Genomic DNA, 25,125 nt, shown 5'->3' on the forward strand with positions numbered 1-25,125 from the left:
GGCTTGCAGCTGGATTACTCTGATCTCTGTCTCCACTGTCACAAGGCCTTTTTCCCTCTGTATTTCTCTGTCTCTCTCCTCATAACCAGCCCCTGGATTTGTTAGAGGAACCACTGACCGAAACTGCCCACCCTGGCCAGGCACCACAGTAACCATCTGCATGAGCTGTTTTACAAAAGGAGGTCCTGGGAAGGAACATGGAACTAACAAGCCACCACCAACCGGAAGAATTCGGGAAAAGTCAAAAGGAGATGCCAGCCCGTATGGCCTACCAACCTCCCAGAATCCTCCTCGCTGGACTCCTTCTTGGCTGAGCCATGCGTGCACCACCAGGAAGGACCCGGAGTCAGAATGATTGGCCAGAGACTAACCAGAAACTAATCTCATCACCATAAAACCCAGGAGTGTGAGCCACGGTGGCACAGCAGTCCTCCTGGGTTCCCTTTCCCTCCTGCTCTCCATGCGTGTGCCCCTTCCCACTAAAGTCTCTTGCTTTGTCAGCACGTGTGTCTCCTCGGACATTTCATTTCCAAGTGTTAGACAAGAGCCCACTCTCGGGCCCTTGGAAGGGGTCCCCCTTCCTGCAGCAGATTTAGGGTCCACCCTAATCCAGTATGACCTCAACAGACTTGATGAGACTTGAAGTGCGCAGTAAAGTTCAATAGAGTGAAAATGTACTTATTAGGGCTCTTTTGGTTGTTAAGAAACCAAACTTAAACTAGCTTAAGTAAAAATGGTTTTCCTGATGAACTAGATATTAAATATTATGAATTACTGTTAATCTTGTTTGGTGTAATAATGTGGTTATATAGGAGAAAACATTTATTTTAAGATATACATGCTGAAGTATTTACAGGTGAAGTGGCATGATATCTGCAACTTAGTTTCAAATGGTCCAGAAAAAAAAATTGCATACACAGGGCGGGGCTGGGTGGGGAGGGGCAAATGAGGCAGAATGTTAACAACTATTGAATTTATGATGATAACTGGATTATTCTTTCAACCTCTCTATATGTAGGAAATTTTTCAAAATAAAAAGGTAACAGGAAATGAGGACATATTTTAACTGGGACATGCAGGCTTGGACCTGACTTCAAGGTGGATTAGACCTGGAATTAAAAGAATGTCAAAAGGTGAATATATACTATACAGGTCTTTCATCTCCATACTTTTCTATACACAACATTCCTCTCCAGCAATCACCATAGAAAGCAAGATGTTTCTCACAACGCTCTTTTCCCCAGTTAACCTCTCTCTCTAAATGAGAGGCAGGAGGGTATCAGGAAGTTGGCACACGTTCCCCAGTCCAGTGAATGTACTAAAAAAGAGAAGGGATTAAGGGATTAAAGGTTGAGTAAATTAACTCCCTCTTCAATTTATTTTAACTCTTAACTCCCTTCTCATATTTAACAGGGAACAGAATGAGAAACTATAGTAGAATGCAAAAAAAGCCCCAAATCAGTAACATGAAATGTATTATATTCTAGAGTCTAAATATCATTCTCTGGTGAAGAGATTAGCTACCAAGATAGAAAAGAAACAGGCATACATGGATCACTATCCATCACAGGCTTGACAGTAGAGAAGAAAGCCTGGGAAAATGGGATATTCACCTAACGAAGATGGAAGGAAGAAAAGAGAAAAGGAGGAAGGTAAGGAGGAAAGTAATAAAGAGAGAGCAAATCAGTGAAACAGGGCAGAAGCTAAACTGCCAAACCCAGAGCTGTCTCTAGGGATCTCCCTAAATTGATACCACCAGAAGTCCTTGTCAACTTCATCCTGACATTTGTTACAAATTTGAGAGCACGTAAATGGTACTAAGGATACTGGCCAGTTGGGAAAAATCAGAAGTCCCTTCTGCCCAACAAGAAATGAACCCATTTATATGTAAAATTTATTAATTATCACAAAGCTCAAAAACTTCCTTCAAAAGGGTTAAGCACTTAAGGCACTTTGTTGATTTGCACTGGTATCTTAAAATAGTAGCTATATTCTATAGACCAGCAAATGAGGCTCTCTCCCTGACACTCTTTATTCAACCAAAAAATAAAATGTTATTTAGAAAAATGTAGTCTTAATGGTGCCTTTCACAGGCCAAATAAACATCCATGAACATCCTAGATAATTTTTTTAATTACCTGAAAAATATTAATCTCTTACAGATGCAAAAAGAACCACAGTCATTATTTTAACTCAATTCAACTTGTTAAATGCTTGGTTTTCCTGCAATTATATACTTTCATAATTCAAATCTAACTGATTTGAAGTTACTCCAATGGACTAAAATGAATCAACAGTTTTACTCATTTAAAGTTCACCTCTCCTTTTAGTGCTGTTAATGCATTTTAAAACTTTTTTAAAAATCAAATCCTTAGGACTTCCCTTGTGGCTCAGTGGTTAAGAATCCACCTGCCAATACAGGGGGCATGGGTTCAAGCCCTGGTCCGGGAAGATCTCACATGCCACGGAGCAATTAAGCCCATGTGCCACAACTACTGAGCCCACATGCCACAACTACTGAAGCCCACACGCCTAGAGCCCGTGCTCCGCAACAAGAGAAGCCCCCGCAATGAGAAGCCTGTTCACCGCAACAAACAGTAGCCCCCACTCACTGCAACTAGAGAAAGCCCGCACGCAGCAACGAAGACCCAACACAGCCAAAAATAAATAAGTCAAAGTAAGTAAATTTAAAAAAAAATCTTTAAACACAATTTATTTTGGTACTTGAGGTAAAGACCATTATTTGACCAATAAGTTTACAATGAATAACCTTAGACATATGCCTATTACAAAATGCAAGATTTGAATGATGTGGTTATTACTCCATCATTAAAGATAAATTACGACAACAAAAAATCTGAAATGCCAGCGATCTAGTGGTATTACATCAACTATTTTCAAATATAACATATTCATTCTTGTAAATAATCAATTTAAATAATACTGTAATAAGACTGGTCAAGTATAAACCTGAACAGTCTTACCTGTATGATGTGGGTCTGATGTTGTCTTTGCAGATGCTTCCAAGCAATATTTTCCCCTGTAATTATCCTCATGATTAATTCCTCTAGAACTTTCTTCAGTAGGCAGATTAAAACTGCATATTCTGGGATCATTTTGTGACTGCAGAAAAGTATTCTTATTTGCAGCAACCTAAAAGAACAAAATATGTATTTTATGCTGATATTAAACATAATTTCCCCTATTTTTACATAATAGATTCCTAATTTAAAATGTGAGCTACTAGTTTCTCATACCTAAATGGGTAATATTTAAAAATAAAAATTATAATTTTTATTGTTTGTTTTTTAAGCTAGTTTTATTACATTATAAAAGCTGAAAGACATCACAGAATGAAAATTATGCTTACAATTATAGTGTATTTTAAGCAACATATCAAATGAGGTTTTAAATAAGTCACAATATGCCATTCTCAGTCAACTGCTTTTTTTCTTGCTAAATTTCTCAATATTAAAAGAAACACTTAAATATTGTTAATTTAAGTGTGATAATGATACCTGCACTGTATTGCTGTTGTTGTTTTAACAGTACCTTATGTTTTAAAGGCAAATACTAAAATATTTACAAATGAAAAGATATTCCTGGAATCTGAATCAAAATAATGAGAGGGGAAGAAGGGGGGAGGGAGCGGGAGAGGTAAAAATGAAGCAAGATGGGTCATAAACTGACAATTGTTCAAGCTGGGTGATGGGTACACAGGGGTTCTTCATATACTCTTTTCTCTATTTTTGTATACATATTAGCTTTCTGTTGCTGCTGTAACAAATTACGACAAACTTAGTGGCTTAAAACAACACAAATTTATTTTATAATTTTGTAAGTTGAACTCTCACTTGGCTCTTAACGGGCTAAAATCAAGGTAATCAGCAGGGCAGCATTTCTTTCAGGAGGTTCTAAGGGAGAAAACATTTCCTTGACTTTTCAAACTTCTAAAAGCTACCCAGATTCCTTGGCTTGTGGCCCCATTCTTCTACTTCAAAGCCAGTTCCTCTGCATCTCTCTGCCCCTGCTTCCTTAATCACATCTCTTTCTCTAACCCTCTCATCTGTCTCCCTCTTCTACTTTTAAGGACCTCTGTGATTATATTGGGCACATCTGGATAAGCCAGGATGACCACCCCCCACCCCATCTCAAGGTCCTTAACATTAATCACTTAGTCAAAGTCCCTTTTGCCACGTGAGGTAACATATTCACAGGTTCCAGGGATTAGGACAAGGACATTTTTGGAAGGCCATTTTTCTGCCTACCACAGTATGTTTGAAATGTTTTTTAAATAACAACTCACAATAACAGACACAGTCGTCATACCTCTACAAATATTCATTATAATAAATTTCAGAGACATTCAAAAATCTATCTGATAAGATTTTAAAGTAAGTCAGGTGAGGGAGGAGTCAAGATGGCGGTGTGGGAAGATGCGGAGTTAGCGTCTCCCACAACTAGGGCGCCTGCTGGCCGCTGGTGGGGAATTCTGACTCCCAAGGAGACGGGAGGAACCCCAAGGTGAACTGGTAGGACGGAGGGGTACTGAGGGGGGAGAAGTGGAGGCCAGACAAGATCAGCGCCTCTGAGGCCAGGGAGATCAGGAGAGGCAGGTAGGAGGGACTCTCCGGGAAGAGCAGGTGAGGAGCAGAGGGCGATCGTCTGGCCCTCTTGGGCAGGGGAGCCTGCTGAGCTCCCAGGCCGGTCCCCTGCCCTCCAAGGCCCCCCCTCTCCCCTCCTCCCCCCCCCCCACTGGCCGCATTGGTCCTGGGGCATAGGAGGAAGACTAGGGAGATCAGGAGAGGCAGGCAGGAAGGGCCCTCCCAGACCCCAGACCAGAGGAGCAGGAGGGGAGAGGAGGGCGTTTGCCCCACCCACTCAACCCCAGGAAGCCTGCTGGGCTCCCAGGTGAGGTTCCCTGCCCTCTGAGACCGGGGTGGGGGGCACAACTGGGCCCCTTCTGTTCCTTGACCCTAATCCACACCCCCAGGGCCTTTTCCAGCCCTGTGGGTCCTGATCATTGGCCAGGCCCACCACCCAAACTTCGCCCTTGCTTAGGCCCTGCTCTCCACAGCCAAGGCCTCCCCCACCCCCTTTTTTTTTCCTTTCCCTCCTCCTCTTTTTTACTATTGTGGTACTGATGTACCTTCTACTTGTTGATTCATCTATATTTTTATTTTTATATTGTTTCTAACATATCTGTTAGTCTCCTAGTCTAATTTTATTTTCTACTTTGTTATTTTTCTCTTTTTTTTTTTTTTTGCCACCACACACAGATTGCGGGATCTTGATTCATGAGCCTGGGGTTGCAGGAAGCTCCTGCGGTGGGAGCTCTGAGTCTGAACCACTGGACTAACAGAGAACCTCTGACGCCAGGGAATATTCATTGGAGTGAGGTCTCACAGAGTTCCTCATCTCAGCACCAATACCCAGCTCCACCCAACAGCCTACAAACTCCAGTGTTGGAAGCCTCAGGCCAAACAACGAGTAAAACAGGAACACAATCCCACTCATTAAAAAAAAAAAAAAAGAGATGGCAAAAAAGTATGTCACAGATGAAGGAGCAAGGTAAAAACCTACAAGACCAAATAAATGAAGAGGAAATAGGCCATCTACCTGAAAAAGAATTCAGAGTAATGATAGTAAAGGTGATCCAGAATCTCAGAAATAGAACGGAAGCATGGATTGAGAAAATACAAGAAATGTTTAACAAAGATCTAGAAGAACGAAAGAACAAACAAAGAGAGATGAACAACACAATAACTGAAATAAAAAATACACTAGAAGGAAGCAATAACAGAATAATGGAGGCAGAAGAACAAATAAGTGAGCGGGAAGACAAACTGGTGGAAATAACTGCCAAGGAGCAGAATAAAGAAAAAGAATGAAAAGAATTGAAGACAATCTCAGAAACCTCTCAGACAACACTAAATGCACAACATTTAAAATTATAGGGGTCCCAGAAGAAGAAGAGAAAAAGAAAGGGTCTGAGAAAATATTTGAAGAGATTATAGTCGAAAACTTCCCTAATGTGGGAAAGGAAATAGTCACCTGAGTCCAGGAAGCACAGAGAGTCCCATACAGGATAAACCTTACTAAAAACACACCAAGAGACATATTAATCAAACTAACAAAAATTAAATTCAAAGAAAAAATATTAAAAGTAGCAAGGAAAAAACCAAAAAATAACATACAAAGGAATTCCCAAAAGGTTACCAGCTAATTTTTCAGTGGAAACTCTGCAGGCCAGAAGGGAATGGCAGGATATACTTAAAGTGATGAAAGAGAAAAATCTACAACCAAGATTACTCTCCCCAGCAAAGATCTCATTCAGATTCGATGGAGAAGTCAAAAGTTTTTCAGACAAACAAAAGCAAAGAGAATTCAGCACCACCAAACCAGCTTTAAAACAAACACTAAAGAAACTTTTCTAAGTGGGAAACACAAGAGAAGAAAAACACCCACAAAAACAAATCCAAAACAATTAAGAAAATGGTAATAGCAACATATATATCAATAATAACCCTGAAGGTAAATGGATTAAATGCCCCAACCAAAAGACACAGACTGGCTGAATGGATACAAAAACAAGACCCATATATATGCTGTCTACAAGAGACCCACTTCAGACCTAGGGACACATACAGACTGAAACTGAAGGGATGGAAAATGATATTCCATGCAAATAGAAATCAATAGCAAGCTGGAGTAGCAATACTCATATCAGATAAAATAGACCTTAAAATAAAGACTGTTACAGGAGATAAGCAGGGACCCTACATAATGATCAAAGGATCAATCTAAGAAGAAGATATAACAATTACAAATGTTTATGCACCCAACGTAGGAGCACTTTAATACATAAGGCAAATACTAACAACCATGAAAGGAGAAATTGACAGTAACGCAATAATAGTAGGGGACATTAACACCCCACATACACCAATGGACAAATCATCCAAACAGAAAATAAATAAGGAAACAGAAGCTTTAAATGACACAATAGACCAGATAGATCTAATAGATAATTATAGAACATTCCACCCAAAAGTGGCAGAATACACTTTCCTCTCAAGTGTACATGGAACATTCTCCAGGATAGATCACATCTTGGGTCACAAATCAAACCTCGGAAAATTTAAGAAAATTGAAATCATATTAAGCATCTTTTCTGACCACAATGCTATGAGACTAGAAATCAATTACAGGGAAAAAACTGTAAAAAACACAAATACATGGAGGCTAAACAGGGCGCTACTAAATAACCAAGAGATAACTGAAGAAATCAAAGAGGAAATCAAAAATACATAGAAACAAATGACAACAAAAACACGACGACCCAAAACCTATGGGACGCAGCCAAAGCAGTTCTAAGAGGGAAGATTATAGCAATTCAATCTCACCTCAAGAAACAAGAAAAATCTCAAATAAACAATGTAACCTTACACCTAAAGCAACTAGAGAAGGAAGAACAAAGAACACCTGAAGACAGTAGAAGGAAAGAAATCATAAAGATCAGACAGAAATAAATGAAATAGAAACGAAGAAAACAATAGCAAAGATCAATAAAACTAAAAGTTGATTCTTTGAGAAGATAAAATTGATAAACCTTTAGCCAGACTCATCAAGAAAAAAAGGGAGAGAATGCAAATCAATAAAATTAGAAATGAAAAAGGAGAAATCACAACTGACACTGCAGAAATACAAAGGATTATAAGAGACTACTACAAACAACTATATGCCAGTAAAATGGACAACCAAGAAGAAATGGACAAATTCTTGGAAAGGTACAATTTTCCAAGACTGAACCAAGAAAAATTAGAAAATATAAACAGACCCATCACAAGTAATGAAATTTAAACTGTGTTAAAAATCTTCCAACAAACAGAAGTCCAGGACCAGATGGCTTCACAGGTGAATTCTATCAAACATTTAGAGAAGAGCTAACACCCATCCTCCTTAAACTCTTCCAAAAAACTGCAGAGGGAGAAACTCCCAAATTCATTCTACGAAGCCACCATCACCCTGATACCAAAACCAGACAAAGATGCCACAAAAAAGAGAAAACTACAGGCCAATATCACTGATGAACATAGATGCAAAAATCCTCAACAAAATACTAGCAAACAGAATCCAACAGCACATTAAAAGGATCATACACCATGATCAAGTGGGATTTATCCCAGGGATGCAAGGATTCTTCAATATACGCAAATCAATCAATGTGATACACCACATTAACAAACTGAAGAATAAAAACCATATGATCATCTCAATAGATGCAGAAAAAGCTTTTGACAAAATTCAACACCCATTTATGATAAAAACTCTCCAGAAAGTGGCCATAGAGGGAACATACCTCAACATAATAAAGGCCATATACAACAAACCCACAGCTAACATCATTCTCAATGGTAAAAAACTGAAAGCATTTCCTCTCAGATCAGAAAGAAGACCAGTATGTCCATTCTCGCCACTATTATTCAACATAGCTTGGAAGTCCTAGCCACAGCAATCTAAAAAGAAAAAGAAATAAAAGGAATCCAAATTGGAAAGGAAAAAGTAAAACTGTCACTGTTCGCAGATGACATGACACTATACATAGAAAATCCTAAAGATGTGACCAGAAAACTACTAGAACTAATCAATGAATTTGGTAAGGTTGCAGGATACCAAATTAATGCACAGAAATCTCTTGCATTCCTATACATCAACAACGAAAAATCAGAAAAAGAAATTAAGGAAACAATCCCATTTACCATTGCAACAAAAAGAATAAAATACCTAGGACTAGACCTGCCTAAGGAGGCGAAAGACTTGTACTCAGAAAACTATAAAACATTGATGAAAGAACTCAAAGATGACATAAACAGGTGGAGAAATATACCATGTTCTTGGATTGGAAGAATCAATATTGTGAAAATAACTATCCTACCCAAAGCAAGCTACAGATTCAGTGCAATCCCTATCAAACTACCAACGGCATTCTTCACAGAATTAGAACAAAAAATCTTACAATTTGTATGGAAACACAAAAGACCCCGAATAGCCAAAGCAATCTTGAGAAAGAAAAATGGAGTTGGAGGAATCAGGCTCCCCAACTTCAAACTATACCACAAAGCTACAGTAATCAAGTCAGTATGGTAGTGGCAAAAAGCAGAAATATAGATCAATGGTACAGGATAGACTGCCCAGAGATAAACCCAGGTACATATGGGCACCTAATTTATGACGAAGGATGCAAGAACATACAATGGAGAAAAGACAGCCTCAGACGAATGGATAAAGAAGATGTGGTACATATATACAATGGAGTATTACTCAGCCATAAAAAGGAACGAAATTGAGTCATTTGTTGAGACGTGGATGGATCTAGAGACTGTCATACAGAGTGAAGTAAGTCAGAAAGAGAAAAACAAATATCGTATATTAACGCATGTATGTGGAACCTAGAAAAATGGTACAGATGAACCAGGTTGCAGGGCAGAAGTTGAGACACAGATGTAGAGAACAAACGTATGGACACCAAGGGGGGAAAACTGCAGTGGGGTGGGGATGGTGGTGTGCTGAATTGGGCGATTGGGATTGACACGTATACAGTGATGTGTATAAAACTGATGACTGATTAAAAAAAGAAAAAAAAAGATGGCAATATAAGAACTCAAACTGCCATTGCCAATTTTGAAAACATAGGAAGGTGACCATGAGCAAAGGAATGTAGGTGGTCTGTAGAACCTAGAAAAGGCAAAGGAAACATTCTTAAAACCTCCAGAAATAAATGCAACCCTGCCAACACCTTGATCTTAGCCCAGTGAGACCCACGTTGGACTTCTGACCTACAGATTTGTAAGATAATACATTTGCATTGTTTTCCTTTTTTTTAATATTTATTTATTTGGCTGCATCGGTTCTTAGTTGCGGCACACGGAATCTTTCATTGAGGTGCACAGGCTCTTCGTTGCAGCACGTGGGCTTCTCTCTAGTTGTGGTGCGTGGGTTCAAGAGAGCGCGGGCTCAGTAGTTGTGGTGTGTGAGCTTAGTTGCCCCGCAGCATGTGGGATCTCAGTTCCCTGACCAGGGGTCGAACCCACATCTCTTGCATTGGAAGGCAGATTCTTAACCACTGAACCACCAGGGAAGTCCCACATTTGCATTGTTTTAAGTCACTAAATTTCTGGTAATCTGTTACAGCAGCAATAGAAAACTAATACATTCAGCAATAAAAAGAAATGAATTACTGATACATGCTACAATGTGGATGAGCCTTTTGAAAAACACTGCTAACTGAAAAAAGTGAGTCACAGAAGGCCACATGTGTGATTCCATTTACATGAAATGTTCACAATAGGTAAATATATAGAAACAGAAAGTAGATTAGTGGTTGCTAAGGGCTGGGGGATTTGGATGGGCTGATGTGTATGAGGTCTCTTTCTGGAATGATAAAAATGTTCTAAAATTGGTTTTGGTGAGCACTGCACAACTCTGAACATAATAAAGACAACTGAATTGTAGTAGGTAGATTACAGGTATGTGAACTGTATTTAAATAAAGTTGCTTGTACAAAAAGAAACCTTATTTAAAATTAAAAACTATGCTTACATAGTTTTCTCCTTACATTGTGGCCAGAATTCTAAAGGAGTGTAGGATAAAATAAACAGATGCAGGCCAAAAAACAGAGTCAAAAATCAATAGATGTTTTCAACAACAAAAAGACAAAACACCAGTTAAAAGCCAAGGACGTGAACAGATATTTCTCCAAAGAAGATAAGCAAATGGTCAATAAGCACATGAAAAGATGCTCAGCATTACTAGTCATTAGGAAAATGCAAATCAAGACCACAATGAAATACCACTTCACACCAACAAGAATGGCCATAATCAAAAAAAAACAAAACAAAACAACAGAAATGAAAACAGAAAATAACCAGTGTTGCTGAGGATGTGGAGAAACTGGAACCCTCATATATTGTTGGTGGGAATGTAAAATGGTTCAGTAGCTATGGAAACAATTTGGTAGTTCCTCAAAAACTAAACACAGAATCACCATATGATCTAGCAATTCCACTCCTAAGTATATACACAAGAGCACTGAAAACAGGTACCCAAACAGAAACTTGTATGCCAGTGTTCACATGAGCATTATTCATAATAGCCAAAAAGTGGAAACAACTCAAGTATCTATCAATAAATGAGTGAATAAACAAAATATGGTATATACATACAACTGAATATTACTTAACCATACAAAGCACTGATGTTCTGATACCTGCTACAACATGAATGATCCTGAAAACGTCAGGCTAAATGAAATAAGCCAGAGACAACAGGGCAAATATTTATGATTCCATTTATATGAGGTACCTAGGGTAATCAAATCCATGGAGACAGAAAGTAGAATAGTGATGACCGAAGGGGAGAATAGGGAATTATTGCCTAATGGTTACAAAGTTTCTGTTTAGAGTAATGAAAAAGTTTTGAACACAGTGGTGATTTTTGCACAACAGTGTGAATGAAATTAATGCCACTTACCTGCATGCTTAAAAATGGTAAAATGGCAAATTTTATGTTATATATATCTTACAATAATAAAAAAAATAGAATATTAGTAGACTTTAATCTCCATAACATAAATGAATCAGAGAACTGTAGAGTAGCAGAAGTGTGGATTGCCCATTTTATATATGCTCTATATAACCTTTATATAACTTCCATATACCTAAGACTAAAACAATCCTTCATCCTAGTAGTAAAGAATATATATTAAGACTGCTTCGGGGGCTTCCCTGGTGGCAGAGTGGTTAAGAATCCACCTACCAATGATGAGGACACAGGTTCGATCCCTGGTCTGGGAAGATCCCACATGCCGTAGAGCAACTAAGCCCATGCGCCACAACTACTGAGCCTGCGCTCTAGAGCCCATGAGCCACAACTACTGAAGCCTGTGTGCCTAGAGTCCGCACTCCACAACAAGAGAAGCCACCGCAATGAGAAGACTGCACACCACAATGAAGAGTAGTCCCTGCTCGCCACAACTAGAGAAAGCCTGCACGCAGCAACGAAGACCCAGCGCAGTCAAAAATAAACAAATTTATAAAAAATAATAAAATTAAAAAAAAAAAAAGACTGCTTTGGGACTTCCCTGGTGGTCCAGTGGCTGGGAGTCTGCCTTCCAATGCAGGGGGCGTGGGTTCGATCCCTGGTTGGGGAACTGGGATCCCACATGCCGCGGGGTAACTGGGCCCACGTGCCGCAACTACTGGGCCTGCGCACCCTGGAGCCCTCACGCCGCAACTAGAGAGACGCCTGCTCGCCCCAGCAAAGGACCCCACGGGCCACAAAGAAGATCCCACGTGCCGCAATTAGGACCTGACGCAGCCAAATAAATAAACAAACAAATAAATAATGTAGATTTGTTAAAAAAAAAAAGACTGTTTCAAGCACTTACTTTTTACAAGTATAAATGAAAGGAAGTGTCCAGAACAGTGATATAAAGCATTATTTATATGTTTTCCCTTTAAATTGCCTTATGTAAAGTTTTCACTTATTTATGTGGTACCTTTAAAAAGAACACTGATCAGAACAACTTTTTTTTTAACAAGAATCTCCACCCCTTCCCTTGCAGAGGTATTTTTCACTGTTACCAAAAGTTTATTTTACAGACCTAACCCAAGTTTATTTTATGTCGTTCCTTTAAAATATATATATTTAGTCATTATTTCTAAGGTTTTTAGAAGAATTTATCAGAGATACTGAAAATTCCTATAGGCATTAAGTATTATTACCTGTTTAAATGGCACTTTTTAAAAAAAATACATGCTTCTCTAGATTATACTTCCTTTACTCTTTTCTTTTGTTTTTTTTACCTCAAATAATTTTATATCTGAATTCAGCTTTGTAACCTCTTCATTAGGACTTGGATTACTTCTTGCTGGCGGTATAAATTTTAGCTTTTTGAAGGGATTCCCTTGAAACTGACTTGGTGCTGCCGATCGTCTCATATTCAGCAGTATTAACCTGAAAAATACCCAAAACAAAAATGATTTAATCATAAGTCAGATTAGAATCACCTCCAAGTATATCATCACTACAATCATGACATCTTTAAAAATATAAGAGAATAAGCCTGTAAAAAGCCTTAGGAAACAAATTCAACAGCTGGTAACATTTTGTTTTCCATCACAAAAGGCTTCTGAAAAATATTTAAGATTTAAATTACATGGTGTAAACCTGAGCATATATTGTATCAATTTTGATAAAACTATAGATTAGATGATTATAAAGCGTTAAACTCAATTTAGATAGTAGTTTCAAAATCAAAAGAAACATAATTATTCACAGACATACATCGAGCATGTTGCTTTTTTTCTATTCCATTAATCCATAAACTGCATGAGGGTAGCAATCATTCTTGTTTTCTTCACCACTCTGTAAGCAGCTTCGACCACAAAGCCAGATACATTATAATCACTAAAGAATATTTTTGAATGAATGAATAAAATCCTGGCAATTAAAAGAACACATTTACAGTTCAGTTTCCTTTTAAAACAGTGGGATATTTTAAATATATAAATCATGAGACTAGAACCAGGTTTCCAAACTTTTGCTCAATATTATTTCCACCAGGAACAGGTGAGACAGATAAAAAAGGCAAGAACATTACATGCACACATCATGCTTCTGCAATGGATGGCAGTAAGCACTCTTATTCAAAGTAATCTCACAAAACACTACACAAGATATGGCATCAACAACGATGTACATGGCTACCAATATTATTTGTTTAATCCAGAAATTCCACTTCTGGGAATTTACCCTAAGGAATTACCAAAGATATACTCAAAGAATTATGTATAAAGGTAATCATGCCAATATTACTTATAGTAAGAGAAAAAAAGGAAATTTGAATATCCATAAGAAGGTACTAGATAAATAAGTTATGTCACATCCACAAAATGGAACACACTCTCTTCATACACCACTAAAATGGTGAGTAGTACTGCAGTTTCCCAAGCAAGCCATGTTCTCTTTTCCTCTAGGCCTTTGAACAAACTTTCCCCTCTACAGTGCTGGGAATGCCTTTATGCATTTTCCTTTGCCTGATTAATTCCAATTTATCCTTTAGGACTCTTAACTATGAGCCCTCTTTATCTCTGCTCAAAGACTGGATTAGAGACCCTTCCTATGTGTGCACTACCCAAGCACTTTTCACACTGTAATGAAACTACCTATTAATTCCCCCAAGCTGTAAACTCCTGGATCAGGCATGAAGTCTTACATTCCATTCATCACTATATTGCCAGTACCAACACAAGAAGGCATTCAGTATTTGTTATATAAATAATTCTACAGCCATTAATGGGGAAAATATCACATTTTAAAAGAATGTTTAGGGACTTCCCTGGTGGCACAGTGGATAAGACTCTGCGCTCCCAATGCAGGGGGCCCAGGTTCGATCAATGGTCAGGTAACTAGATCCCAAATGCATGCTGCAACTAAGAGTTTGCATGCCACAACTTAGGAGCCCACCTGCTGCAACTAAGACCCAGTGCAACCAAATAAATAAATAAACATTAAAAAAATAATTAAAAACTGGTATCAAAAATACTTCCAAGTTAATAATAAAAAATAAGTCCTTAAATTAAAAAAAATAAAAGAATGTTTAATGAGAAATGTTTTTTATATATCAAATAAAAAATGGCTACAAAAAGCTATTTTAGCAAGGTTGCAAGATACCAGGTTAATATCCAAAAGTCAACTGTCTTCCAACATACCAGCAATGAATAAGTGGAATCTGAAATTAAAAACACAATACCATTTACATCAGCACCTCATAAAAATGAAACACTTAAGTGTAATCTAACAAAACATGTATAAGATCTATATGGGGAAAAATCAAAAGATTTTGGCTGTGAAATCTTTTGATTTCGCTGAGCAAAATCAAAGAACTAAATAAATGGAGAGATATTCCATGTTCATGGATAGAAAGACTAAATATTGTTAAGATGTCAGTTTTTCTCAACTTTATAGATTCAATACCATCCCAACTAAAATCCCAGCAAGTTATTTTGTGGATATCAACACACTGATTCTAAAGTTTATATGGAGAGGCAAATGACCCAGAATAGCCAACACAATATGGAAAGAAGAGAACAAAGAGAACTGACACTACCTGACTTTAAGACTTAACATACAGCTACAGTAATCAAGACAGTGTGGTACTGGTGAAATGGACAAATGAATCAATAGAATAGAACAGAGAGCCAGAAACAGACCCACATAAAGACAGTCTTTGACAAAGGAGCAAAGGCAATACAATGGAGCAAAGACAGTGTCTTCCACAAATGGTGCTGAGACAACTGGACATTCACATCAAAGAAAATGAATCTAGAAACAGACTTTACACCCTTCACAAAAATTAACTCAAAATGAATCAGAGGCTTACATGTAAAACGCAAAGCTGTAAAACTCCTAGAAGATAATATAGAAGAAAATCCAGATGATCTTGGGTATGGTGATGACTTTTTAACTACAACACCAAAGGCACAATCCATGAAAGACGATAATTGATAAGCTGGACTTCATTAAAATTAAACACTTCTGCTCTGAAAAAAGGCAATGTCAAGGGAATGAAAAGACAAGCCACAGACTGGGAAAAAATATCTGCAAAAGGTGCATCTGATAAAGGACTATTATCCAAAACGTACAAAGAAATTTTAAAACTCAACAATAAGAAAACAACCCAGTTAAAAAGTGGGCCAAAGACCTTAAAAGACATATCACAAGAGATATACAGATAGCAAATAAGCACATGGAAAGATGCTCCACATCATATGTCACCAAGAATGAAGAAAATCCAGAACACTGACAACACCAAATGCTGTTGAGGATGTGGAGCAGTAGGAATTTTTGTTCATTGCTGGTGGGAATGCAAAACGGTACAGCCACTTTGGAAAACACTTTAGCACTTTCTTGCAAAACTGAACATACTTTTAACATGGGATAACTCCTTTCAACAAAGAGTTAAAATTTTATGTCCACACAAAAACTTGCATACAAATGTTTATAGCAACTTTATTCATAATTGCCAAACTTGAAAGCAACCAAGCATTCAGTAGGTGAATGGATAAATAAACTGTGGTATATCCAGACCATGGAATGTTATTCCACACTTTAAAAAAAAAAAAGCTGTCAAGCCATGAAAAGACATGGAGGAACCAAAAATGCATATTACTAAATGAAAGAAGCAATCTGAAAAGGCTACATACTGTATGATTCCAACAATGTGACATCCTGAAAAACTATGGAGGCAAAACCATGGAGACAGTAAAAAGATCAGTGGTTGCCAAGGGTTAGGGGAGGGGCAGGGATGCAAAGGCAGAGCACAGAATTTTTTAAGGCAATGAAAATATTCTGTATAATGCCCTAATGATGGATACATGTCATTATATATTTGTCCAAATCCACAGAATGTAGAATGCCAAGAATGGATACTATTGTAAACTATGGACTTTGGGTGCTTATGTGTGTCAACTGTAACAAATGTACCATTCTGGTGAGGGATGCTGATAATGAGGGAAGGCAGGGGTATATGGGAAATCTCCACCTTCCCCTCAACTTTGCTGTAAACCTAAAACTGCTCTAAAAATAATAAGTTTTAATTTCACAAATGGCTACCAAACATGTTCAGCATCATTCCAATTTTATAAAACAAAAAAAAAGACAAAAAAATAGTATGTGTGTTTGTACTTTTTAAAAGTCTAGAAAGCAAGGGGGCATGAGGAACTTTTCGGGGTGACTGAGATAACCTGCATCAGACTGTAGTGTGATTACAAGTTTGTCAAAACTCATCTAAGTATACGCATTGAATTATAAACTGTAAATTACACATCTATAAAGATTTTTAAAAGACTAGAAAAACACATGCCACAACATTAACACTGACTATGTCTAGATGTTAGAATTACCAGTAATTTTTAAATTTCTTCTGAGTTCTTTCCTATGTATTTCCAATTTTCTACAAAAAAAAAAAAGAACTGCAGCCAATTAAGCTGTGACACGCCATCACTGATGGTTAGACATTTCCCAATTACAGCAACTTAAAAATGATGACATACATGAGTATTCGATAAATAACCAGGTTTTATATAGTTTGAGGGATTAGTAGTGGTGTAAGAATTAATAAACAGAAACCTCAATTAAAATACAGACCAGACGGCTTCCCTAGTGCCGCAGTGGTTAAGAATCCGCCTGCCAATGCAGAGGATACAGGTCCAAGCCCTAGTCAGGGAAGATCCCACATGCCATGGAGCAACTAAGCCCATGTGCCACAACTACTGAGCCCATGTGCCACAACTACTGAAGCCCACGCGCCTAGAGCCTGCGCTCTGCAACAAGAGAAGCCACCACAATAAGAACCCCACACACCACAACGAAAAGTAGCCCTTGCTGGCCGCAACAAGAGAAAGCCCGCACTCAGCAACAAAGACCCAACACAGCCAAAAATAAAAATAAATATAATTAGGGCTTCCCTGGTGGCACAGTGGTTGAGAATCTGCCTGCCAATGCAGGGGACACGGGTTCGTGCCCTGGTCTGGGAAGATCCCACATGCCACGGAGCAACTGGGCCCGTGAGCCACAACTACTGAGCCTGCGCGTCTGGAGCCTGTGCTCCGCAACAAGAGAGGCCACGATAGTGAGAGGCCCGTGCATCGTGATGAACAGTGGCCCCCGCTTGCCGCAACTAGAGAAAGCCCTCACACAGAAATGAAGACCCAACACAGCCAAAAAAAATAAAATAAAATAAATTAAAATAAATAAATAAATAAATAAAATTAATTAATTAATTTAAAAAAAAATACAGACCAGAGGCCAGACAAGGACACTCTCACGCTATATGATGATAGCAGAGACCCAACAGGAAGAAGAAAGAGTCCTCTTCTTGCCTGCAAGAGCTCAGCCAATAAGACTGTCACAACTCAGCCAATGAAAAGCCACTACTGGGACTTCCCCGGTGGTCCACTGGTGGTCCACTTCCACTGCAGGGGGCACGGTGTGACCCCACCTCCCCCCAAAAAAGAAAAGTCACTATACCTCAAACTCTCAATTCCTCCAATGGACTCTGTTTACAATAGCCCTCTTAACTTCCTTTTCCCCCCTCTATAAAAGTGCTCTCCTCTCCTTGTTGTGCAGGATTTGCACTTGGCTCACCATGGTTCCAGACCGCAAATTGCAATTTTTTGCCCATCCCGAGTAAACCCATTTTTGCTGGAGAAATAACTGGCAGTCTATTTGCTTAAAGTCAACATTTTGGTGGCCCAGACTGGGATCCAGAGAAGACCCCTGATGACTTCAAGGCTGGTGAGCAAACAAATGCAGTACCCACACAGAGTCCATTGATGCCCACTGCTTTTCTTCCTAACCCTGAGGTTCAAGAGTAAGTCTTTCTCCTGGATCTGAGCTTCCACCCTCTTTCTGTTTTGAAGCTCTCTAGGTTTTATTCGGGATCTATTTTAAGGGCCCATTCTTTCTATTTAAGGCCTTGTTCTGTCTGTGAGTACTCATTTGGCACTTGGCCTGACACCTTTAAAAATCAGGCTGTTTCAACTATAACTGCACTAGCCTTCGGCCTGATTCCTTGTGGAACAGGGGCTGTTTCAATGGAAATGTGCCGGTTCAGCCTTTGGCCAGATTCCTTTTGAAATGGGCTGTTCTGGTGGAACTGCACTGTTAAACCTTCGGGCTCATTCCTGCAGAACTAGGCTGTTTCACTAGAGCTTTGCTGAGCTGCCTTTGGCTTGGCTCCTGCATGGCTGAGCCACTGATAAAAGCAACAACAGCAACATCAGAAAGGACTTCCCTGGTGGCATAGTGGTTAAGAATCCCCCTGCCAATGCAGAGGACACTGGTTCAAGCCCTGGTCTGGGAAGATCCCACAGGCTACAGAGCAACTAAGCCCGTGTGCCACAACTACTGAGCCTGCGCTCTAGAGCCCACGAGCCACAACTACTGAGCCCGCGTGCCACAACTACTGAAGCTCATGCGCCTAGAGTCTGTGCTCCACGACAAGAGAAGCCACAGCAATGAGAAGCCCGTGCACCGAAATGAACAGTAGCTCCCGCTCGCCGCAAGTAGAGAAAGCCTGCGCGCAGCAACGAAGACCCAACACAGCAATAAATAAATAAATAAATAAATAAATAGCTTCTGGTGAAATCAACAACTCAGGGTTTTACTGAGAGTCCTCCTTATTCCTCATAAATCCTAAGGTCTGATCTGGATGATATAAAGTTCCCTACAGGTTCTACTTTGCTGTAATATGTGAATGATTTGCTTCTTTGCTCTCCTTCTCAAGCCACCTCACTGGAAGAAAGCAACCACTTGCTAAAGCTTTTAGCCTTAAAGGGACATAAGATCACCAAGGAAAAATCGCAGCTTGCCCAAACCCAGGTTCAATATTTAGGGCATCTGATATCAGAACAAGGGCTCCACATAGATCCAGATAGCCTTCACAGCGTCCAAAGTTTCCCAAAACCCAAAACTAAGTGTCAACTGTGAGGTTTTCTCAAGCTAGTTGGTTATCACTCTGATAACACTCTAAATTTCTCTCTTATGGCCAATCCTCTGTATGTTTTACTAAAGAACAACCCGGAACCAACGTCATGGGAAGAACCAGACAAGAGAGTCTTTAAGGTCTTAAACAAGGGTTTGATGAACCCACCTGCCCTTGGGCATCCCAATTATCAGATTCCTCTTTTCCTTTCTGTATATGAAAAGGAAGGAAATGCCCTTGCAGTACTCACCCAAAAACACAGGGACCACCATCAACCCATAGGGTATTACAGCCATTACTGCCACTGCCCTTTTGATTAGGACCACAAAGAAAAAAGTTGTGGGATCCCCTTTAACCATTTTTGTACCTCATGCAGTAGAAATCCTCCTAAAGTCTCATCACATTCAACATTTCTCAGTCAGCTGCCTCACCTCCTTTTGTTAACCACTCCTTACATAACACTTTTACAGTGTAATAACCTGACACACGTTACTCTTCTCCCCTCTGTCAGCAAAGTCCCTCATGACTGCTTAAGGATGAGGGATCATCTCCTGAATCCTTGTGAATGATCTGCAGGAAATTCCTTTGGGTAACACTGACATCTTACGGTTCACTGATGGTTTAGAGAGTGACAATATTGCAACTCCTTTTGACAGTGCTGGGGCAGCACCTTTACTACTTCAGCCCAACAAGCTGAATTATATACTCTTACATGGGCTTGTACTTTAGCCAAGGGGAAAACTGTAAATATTTATACTGATAGTCAATATGCTTTCAGAGTAGCTCATGATTTTGGAACGCTGTGAAAGCAATGTGGCTTCCTTACTTCCAGCAGAAATAAAATTTTAAATGGCTCCTATGTTCAGGAGTTATTGGATGCATTATTTTTACCTGCCACATTAGCCATTATTAAGATTCTGTTAAACCTGACTCTCTGGAAGCTAAGGGAAATCACCCAGCTGACATTTCCACAAGGAATGCTGCCCTTAAAGGAACCAATGGCAGCCAAACGTTTCTCATGGTCCAAACGGATATTCTCCCAAATGGCAACTTAGAAAAACTGGCTAGACAAGCCCAACAATGGGCCTCAGAAAAGGAAAAACAAGATTGGAAATTCAACAATTGACGGCTTGATAAAAAGAGAAAGCTCTGGTTTAGACCAGATAACAACCCAGACTACTGGAGACTCTAAAATTCCCACTCCTAACCACTGTACATGCATTAAACCACTGGTCTACTGACAAAACGATGGCATTCATGAATCGATATTTGTGGGGAAATATTAACAAGGCTGCAAAAAAGTGCCTACCTCACTTGTCCCACTTGTCCAAAATACAACCCAGGGAACCTGTTGGTACTGCTCCCAGATATTTTAAACTGGCCACTGGACCATTTGAGGTCTGGCAAATGGATCTCACACAACTTCCTTCATCTCAAGGATATGAACATGTTCTAGTCATGGTCTGTACATTTTCACACCAGACTGAAGTCTTCCCTTACAGATAAGTTACCACCTCTTCTGTGGCTAAAGCCTTTTTGGAAAAGATTGCCCCAACCTCAAACTTCAAAATATTTGAGCAACCCATTTTACTCATCAGGCACTTCAACAAGTCTGCACTGTCTGGCCAGTTCTACAGCACTTTCATTGCACTTACCACCCTCAATGCTCTCGTTTAGTCGAACACACTAACGGCATTATTAAGACTCAATTGACAAAATTTGTAGAGGCCCTCCAAATACCTTGGCCAAAAGCATTGCCATTGGTCCTTCTAAATCTCACATCTACCCCTTTTGGAATTTATAAACTCTCACCCTTTAAGAGTCACAGGACTCTCAAGGCACTTGGCTCTTCTGAACCACAACTAATAAAAGAAGAGATAGCCCAATAATGCAAAGGCCAAATTGCTTCTATTAAAAATAACAATGTTTTGGTAGAGCAATCTTTCCACAGTGCACTCTCAGGAAGTGAAGACCTTAACCATCACACTTTGTAACCTGGAGATTTCATCTATTAGAAAATACGCCTCCAGAAGAACTCTCTTCAACCTCAATGGAAAGCCCCCTATCAGGTAATACTACCCAACCAATGTGCCGCCAAACTCCAGGGGACACTTGGATTCACGTGACATATCCAAAGAAAGCACCAAACCCTGACTGGACAGCACATCATCTGGTGACCCAAAAGTAAAGATTTCCCAGAACTGAAGCAGATGACATCTGATGAGACAGCTTTCCAAGGATATCCAAACCAGGCCTGTTGGAAATTTGTCTGCCACACCTTTGTTGATGACATAACACTTCAGATGATCTTCAATGTCTAAGATCTTGATGACATATGGACTTTAGATAAAAAGTGCCTGAGAGTTCTTTCTCCTACTCCTCCTTGTTACTCAAATGTGACCTCAATAGTTTTCCAATCTGTGCATTTTCCCCTCCAACAAGGGACACTTCACCCAGGAAAGGCCCTTCCTGGCTTTAAGGGACAGAAAGCTGCTGAAATTGGAAAACCTGACTCTTGATGAGTGATGCATTCAGAGAAAGACCTTGATCAAAAGGAGAAAATGTAAAAATTAATAAACAGAAACCTCAATTATAACAGAGTTAGGAGGCAAGAAGAGCGAGCTCTCATGCCCTATGAGACAACAGAGCCCAACAGGAAGAAGAAAGAGCTCCTCTTCTTGCTTGGCAAGAGCTCAGCCAATAAAAAGCCATGATACTTCAAATTCTCAATTCCTCCATTGAACTCTTTGTTTACCATAGCCCTTTAAATTTCCTTTCCCTGGGCTTCCCTGGTGGCACAGTGGTTAAGAATCTGCCTGCCAATACAAGGGACACGGGTTCGAGCCCTGGTCCGGGAAGATCCCACATGCCATGGGGCAACTAAGCCCGTGTGCCACAACTACTGAGCCTGTGCTCTAGAGCCCGTGAGCCACAACCACTGAGCCCGTGTGCTGCAACTACTGAAGCCCGCACGCTCTAGGGCTCGTGCTCTGCAACAAGAGAAGCCACCACAATGAGAAGCCCACGCACCGCAACGAAGTGTAGCTCCCACTCGCTGCAACTAGAGAAAGTCCGCGCGCAGCAACAAAGACCCAAAGCAGCCAATAAATAAACAAATAAATAGAAAATAAATAAATAAATAAATAAATTTCCTTTCCCCGCTATAAAAGAAGTCTTCTCTCTCTGTTGTGCAGGACTTGCATGTGGCTCACCGTCGTTGCAGACTCTGAATTACAGTTCTTTGCTTATCCTGAATAAACCCATTTTTGCTAGAGAATTAACTTGCAGTCTATTTGTTTAAGGTCAACAAAGGGCAAAACAGATCTCTATTAGCACAATCTTACATCAAATTATTATATAGATTGTTCGTGATTATTTGTTTACTAGAGAAGCAGTATTTACTAGTAGCAATAGTCAACACAGATTCTTTCCAAACAAGTCATGCCAGAATAACCTCATCAACCTCATTTCCTTTTTATAATAGGTCAGCAGAATATTACATGTCTCTAGAAATGTAACTGAAATAAATTTGAAATTGACAAAAGCTAACTGCAACAAGATGATTTAAAAACAGGTAAATGTTAGGCCTTGCATTTAGACTCACTCAGTCAAATGAAACAGAACAATGGGAAGTTCAGATGAAAAACTCAAGGCTTTCAGACAACCACAGCTCAACTGAAATAAAATAATGATGAGTCCACTTAACGCAATAAATTCTAGATATCATTAATAAAAATGATGTCCAGGGATTTCCCTGGTGGCGCAGTGGTTAAGAATCTGCCTGCCAATGCAGGGTACACAGGTTCAAGCCCTGGTCCGGGAAGATCCCACATGCTGCGGAGCAACTAAGCCCGTGCACCACAACTACTGAGCCTGTGCTCTAGAGCCCGCGAGCCACAACTACTGAGTCTGCGTGCCACAGCTACTGAAGCCCGCGTGCCTAGCAACACGCGCAGCAACAAAGACCCAACACAGCCAAAAATAAAAATATATTAATTAAAATTTTTTTAAAAAAATGATGTCCACATCATGAAATGTAATAGGTTCCATTCTCTACATTTAGTCAGACCCACCTGCAGACTGACACCTTTTTAAAAGGAACACTAGAAAAATACAGTAACTAGAAACTTTGGGCAAGCTATTTAAACGCTCTGTATATCAACTTCCTCATTTATAAAATAAAGAGAACAGACTAGCTGCTAAAACTTCTTTCAACACTAAATTCTAAGAATCACTACCTTAAACCCTTAAACTTTTCTACATCTAATACACAATGTCTAATTTTTCGACCCTTCTATTTAACCTGTAAACTAAAGAAAATAATAATGAACTTGAGTATGCAGGCGTGTGAGAAGCAGCACAGGGCACTCTGGAGCCAGCCTGCCTTGGCTTGATTTCTAGCTCTGCCATTTATGTATGACCTTAGGCATCCATCAAGCCATTTAACTTGTTGATGCATTTCAAAGTAAACTGCAGACATCAGTATATTTCCCCCTAAATGCTTCTGGATCCTTATTACTTCTTAAATTAGTGCTATTTGAGCCCTCTTCCCAGGCCCTAAAAATAACGCCCATCTGGCAGCCCTACTGTGATGCTCCAACATCTGTTACACTCTTAACACCTACTGCTTCTGTTCTCCCAAGTAAAATGGCAAATCCAGGCTGATGACACATCAGAAGGCCTACAGCACTTGGCAATTTAATACACTGTACTGTGTAATAATTAAGAAGACAGTTTTGGAGGCAAATGCCTGAATATAAATCTGGACTGACACTTCCAAGCATGTGATCTTGCACAGTTTACATAACCTCTTTGTGTCTCCCTTTCCTCATCTATGACAGACGGTTCAACAATAATTACTCATAAGATTGTTGGGAGGATTAAATGAAATACTTAAAGTACTTAGAACAAAATCTGACACACAGTAAGCACTCAATGTTACCTGTAATATTACTATCTATGATAATCATTATTAGATGTTTAATACATAAGGTCCTATGAGAGCAGAGTTTCTGCGAAGGGGGATAGCAAAGGATGAAGTTCGACAAAGGGGATTATGACCAGAATCTGTGGATTCGGTTTGGCTTTGAAGGGGGGATGGGGTGCAACCATCAAACCTCTAGGATGAAAAAAAAAAAATCTCTAGGATGCAAGAATGCAAATAAAACAGTCAAGAACCAGCTACCCACCTCCCCCTGCTGTTTCTGCTTTTCGCCTTCCAACTCCATTAGGAAGTAGTTATTTCGCTTCGTGGCTCAGGTCGCTCCTTTGATTTTGTGGCCCCGCTAAACCGGCCTACAAAAATCTTCCGTTACTTACTATTAATTAATACCGTGCAGGAGAGTGGAGATTAGTCCTGGGGAAAGAAACCCAAGCGCCACAGAAGCCGAGCGGGCTGACCGCAGTGCGGGCGCGGAAGCACCACCGCCCGGAGTCGCCTCTCGCGTCGGCCTCCCCACCACAAACACACCCCCACGGCGCGCCCTCCGCCACCAGCCACCCCACGGCCAGCAGCGAAGGCGCCCCTCACACTTGAGACCCCTCCGCGCTCCCAGACCCGCAGGAGGCGGCCACAG

General features: G+C 39.8%; 1 protein-coding gene and 1 long non-coding RNA gene across 6 annotated transcripts in view; one reads left to right on the forward strand and one right to left on the reverse strand.

The window, feature by feature from the left end:
- LOC309646800 overlaps positions 1-25,125 on the forward strand; it is a 186,897-nt gene that overhangs the window by 122,530 nt on the left and 39,242 nt on the right. The gene's annotated exons all lie outside the window — the stretch shown is intronic.
- Positions 1-25,125, reverse strand: part of RAD54B (RAD54 homolog B) — a 131,915-nt gene that overhangs the window by 104,422 nt on the left and 2,368 nt on the right. For 3 of the 5 annotated variants that reach the window (XM_082433412.1, XM_082433409.1, XM_082433408.1), the window contains exons 2-4: positions 13,348-13,503; positions 12,867-13,017; positions 2,985-3,153 (exon numbers count right to left, since the gene is read on the reverse strand). In XM_082433412.1, coding sequence (XP_082289538.1) covers positions 2,985-3,153; positions 12,867-13,017; positions 13,348-13,349 — 322 coding nt within the window. In that variant the 5' untranslated portion in view covers positions 13,350-13,503. Of the gene's footprint in view, positions 1-2,984; positions 3,154-12,866; positions 13,018-13,347; positions 13,504-24,738; positions 25,109-25,125 lie in introns of those variants that run through there. The other 2 variants (XM_082433411.1, XM_082433410.1) reach the window with 2 other exon arrangements.

This window comes from Balaenoptera physalus (assembly GCF_965194825.1).
Source record: "Balaenoptera physalus genome assembly, chromosome: 17".
NCBI classification, from domain to species: Eukaryota; Metazoa; Chordata; class Mammalia; order Artiodactyla; family Balaenopteridae; genus Balaenoptera; species Balaenoptera physalus.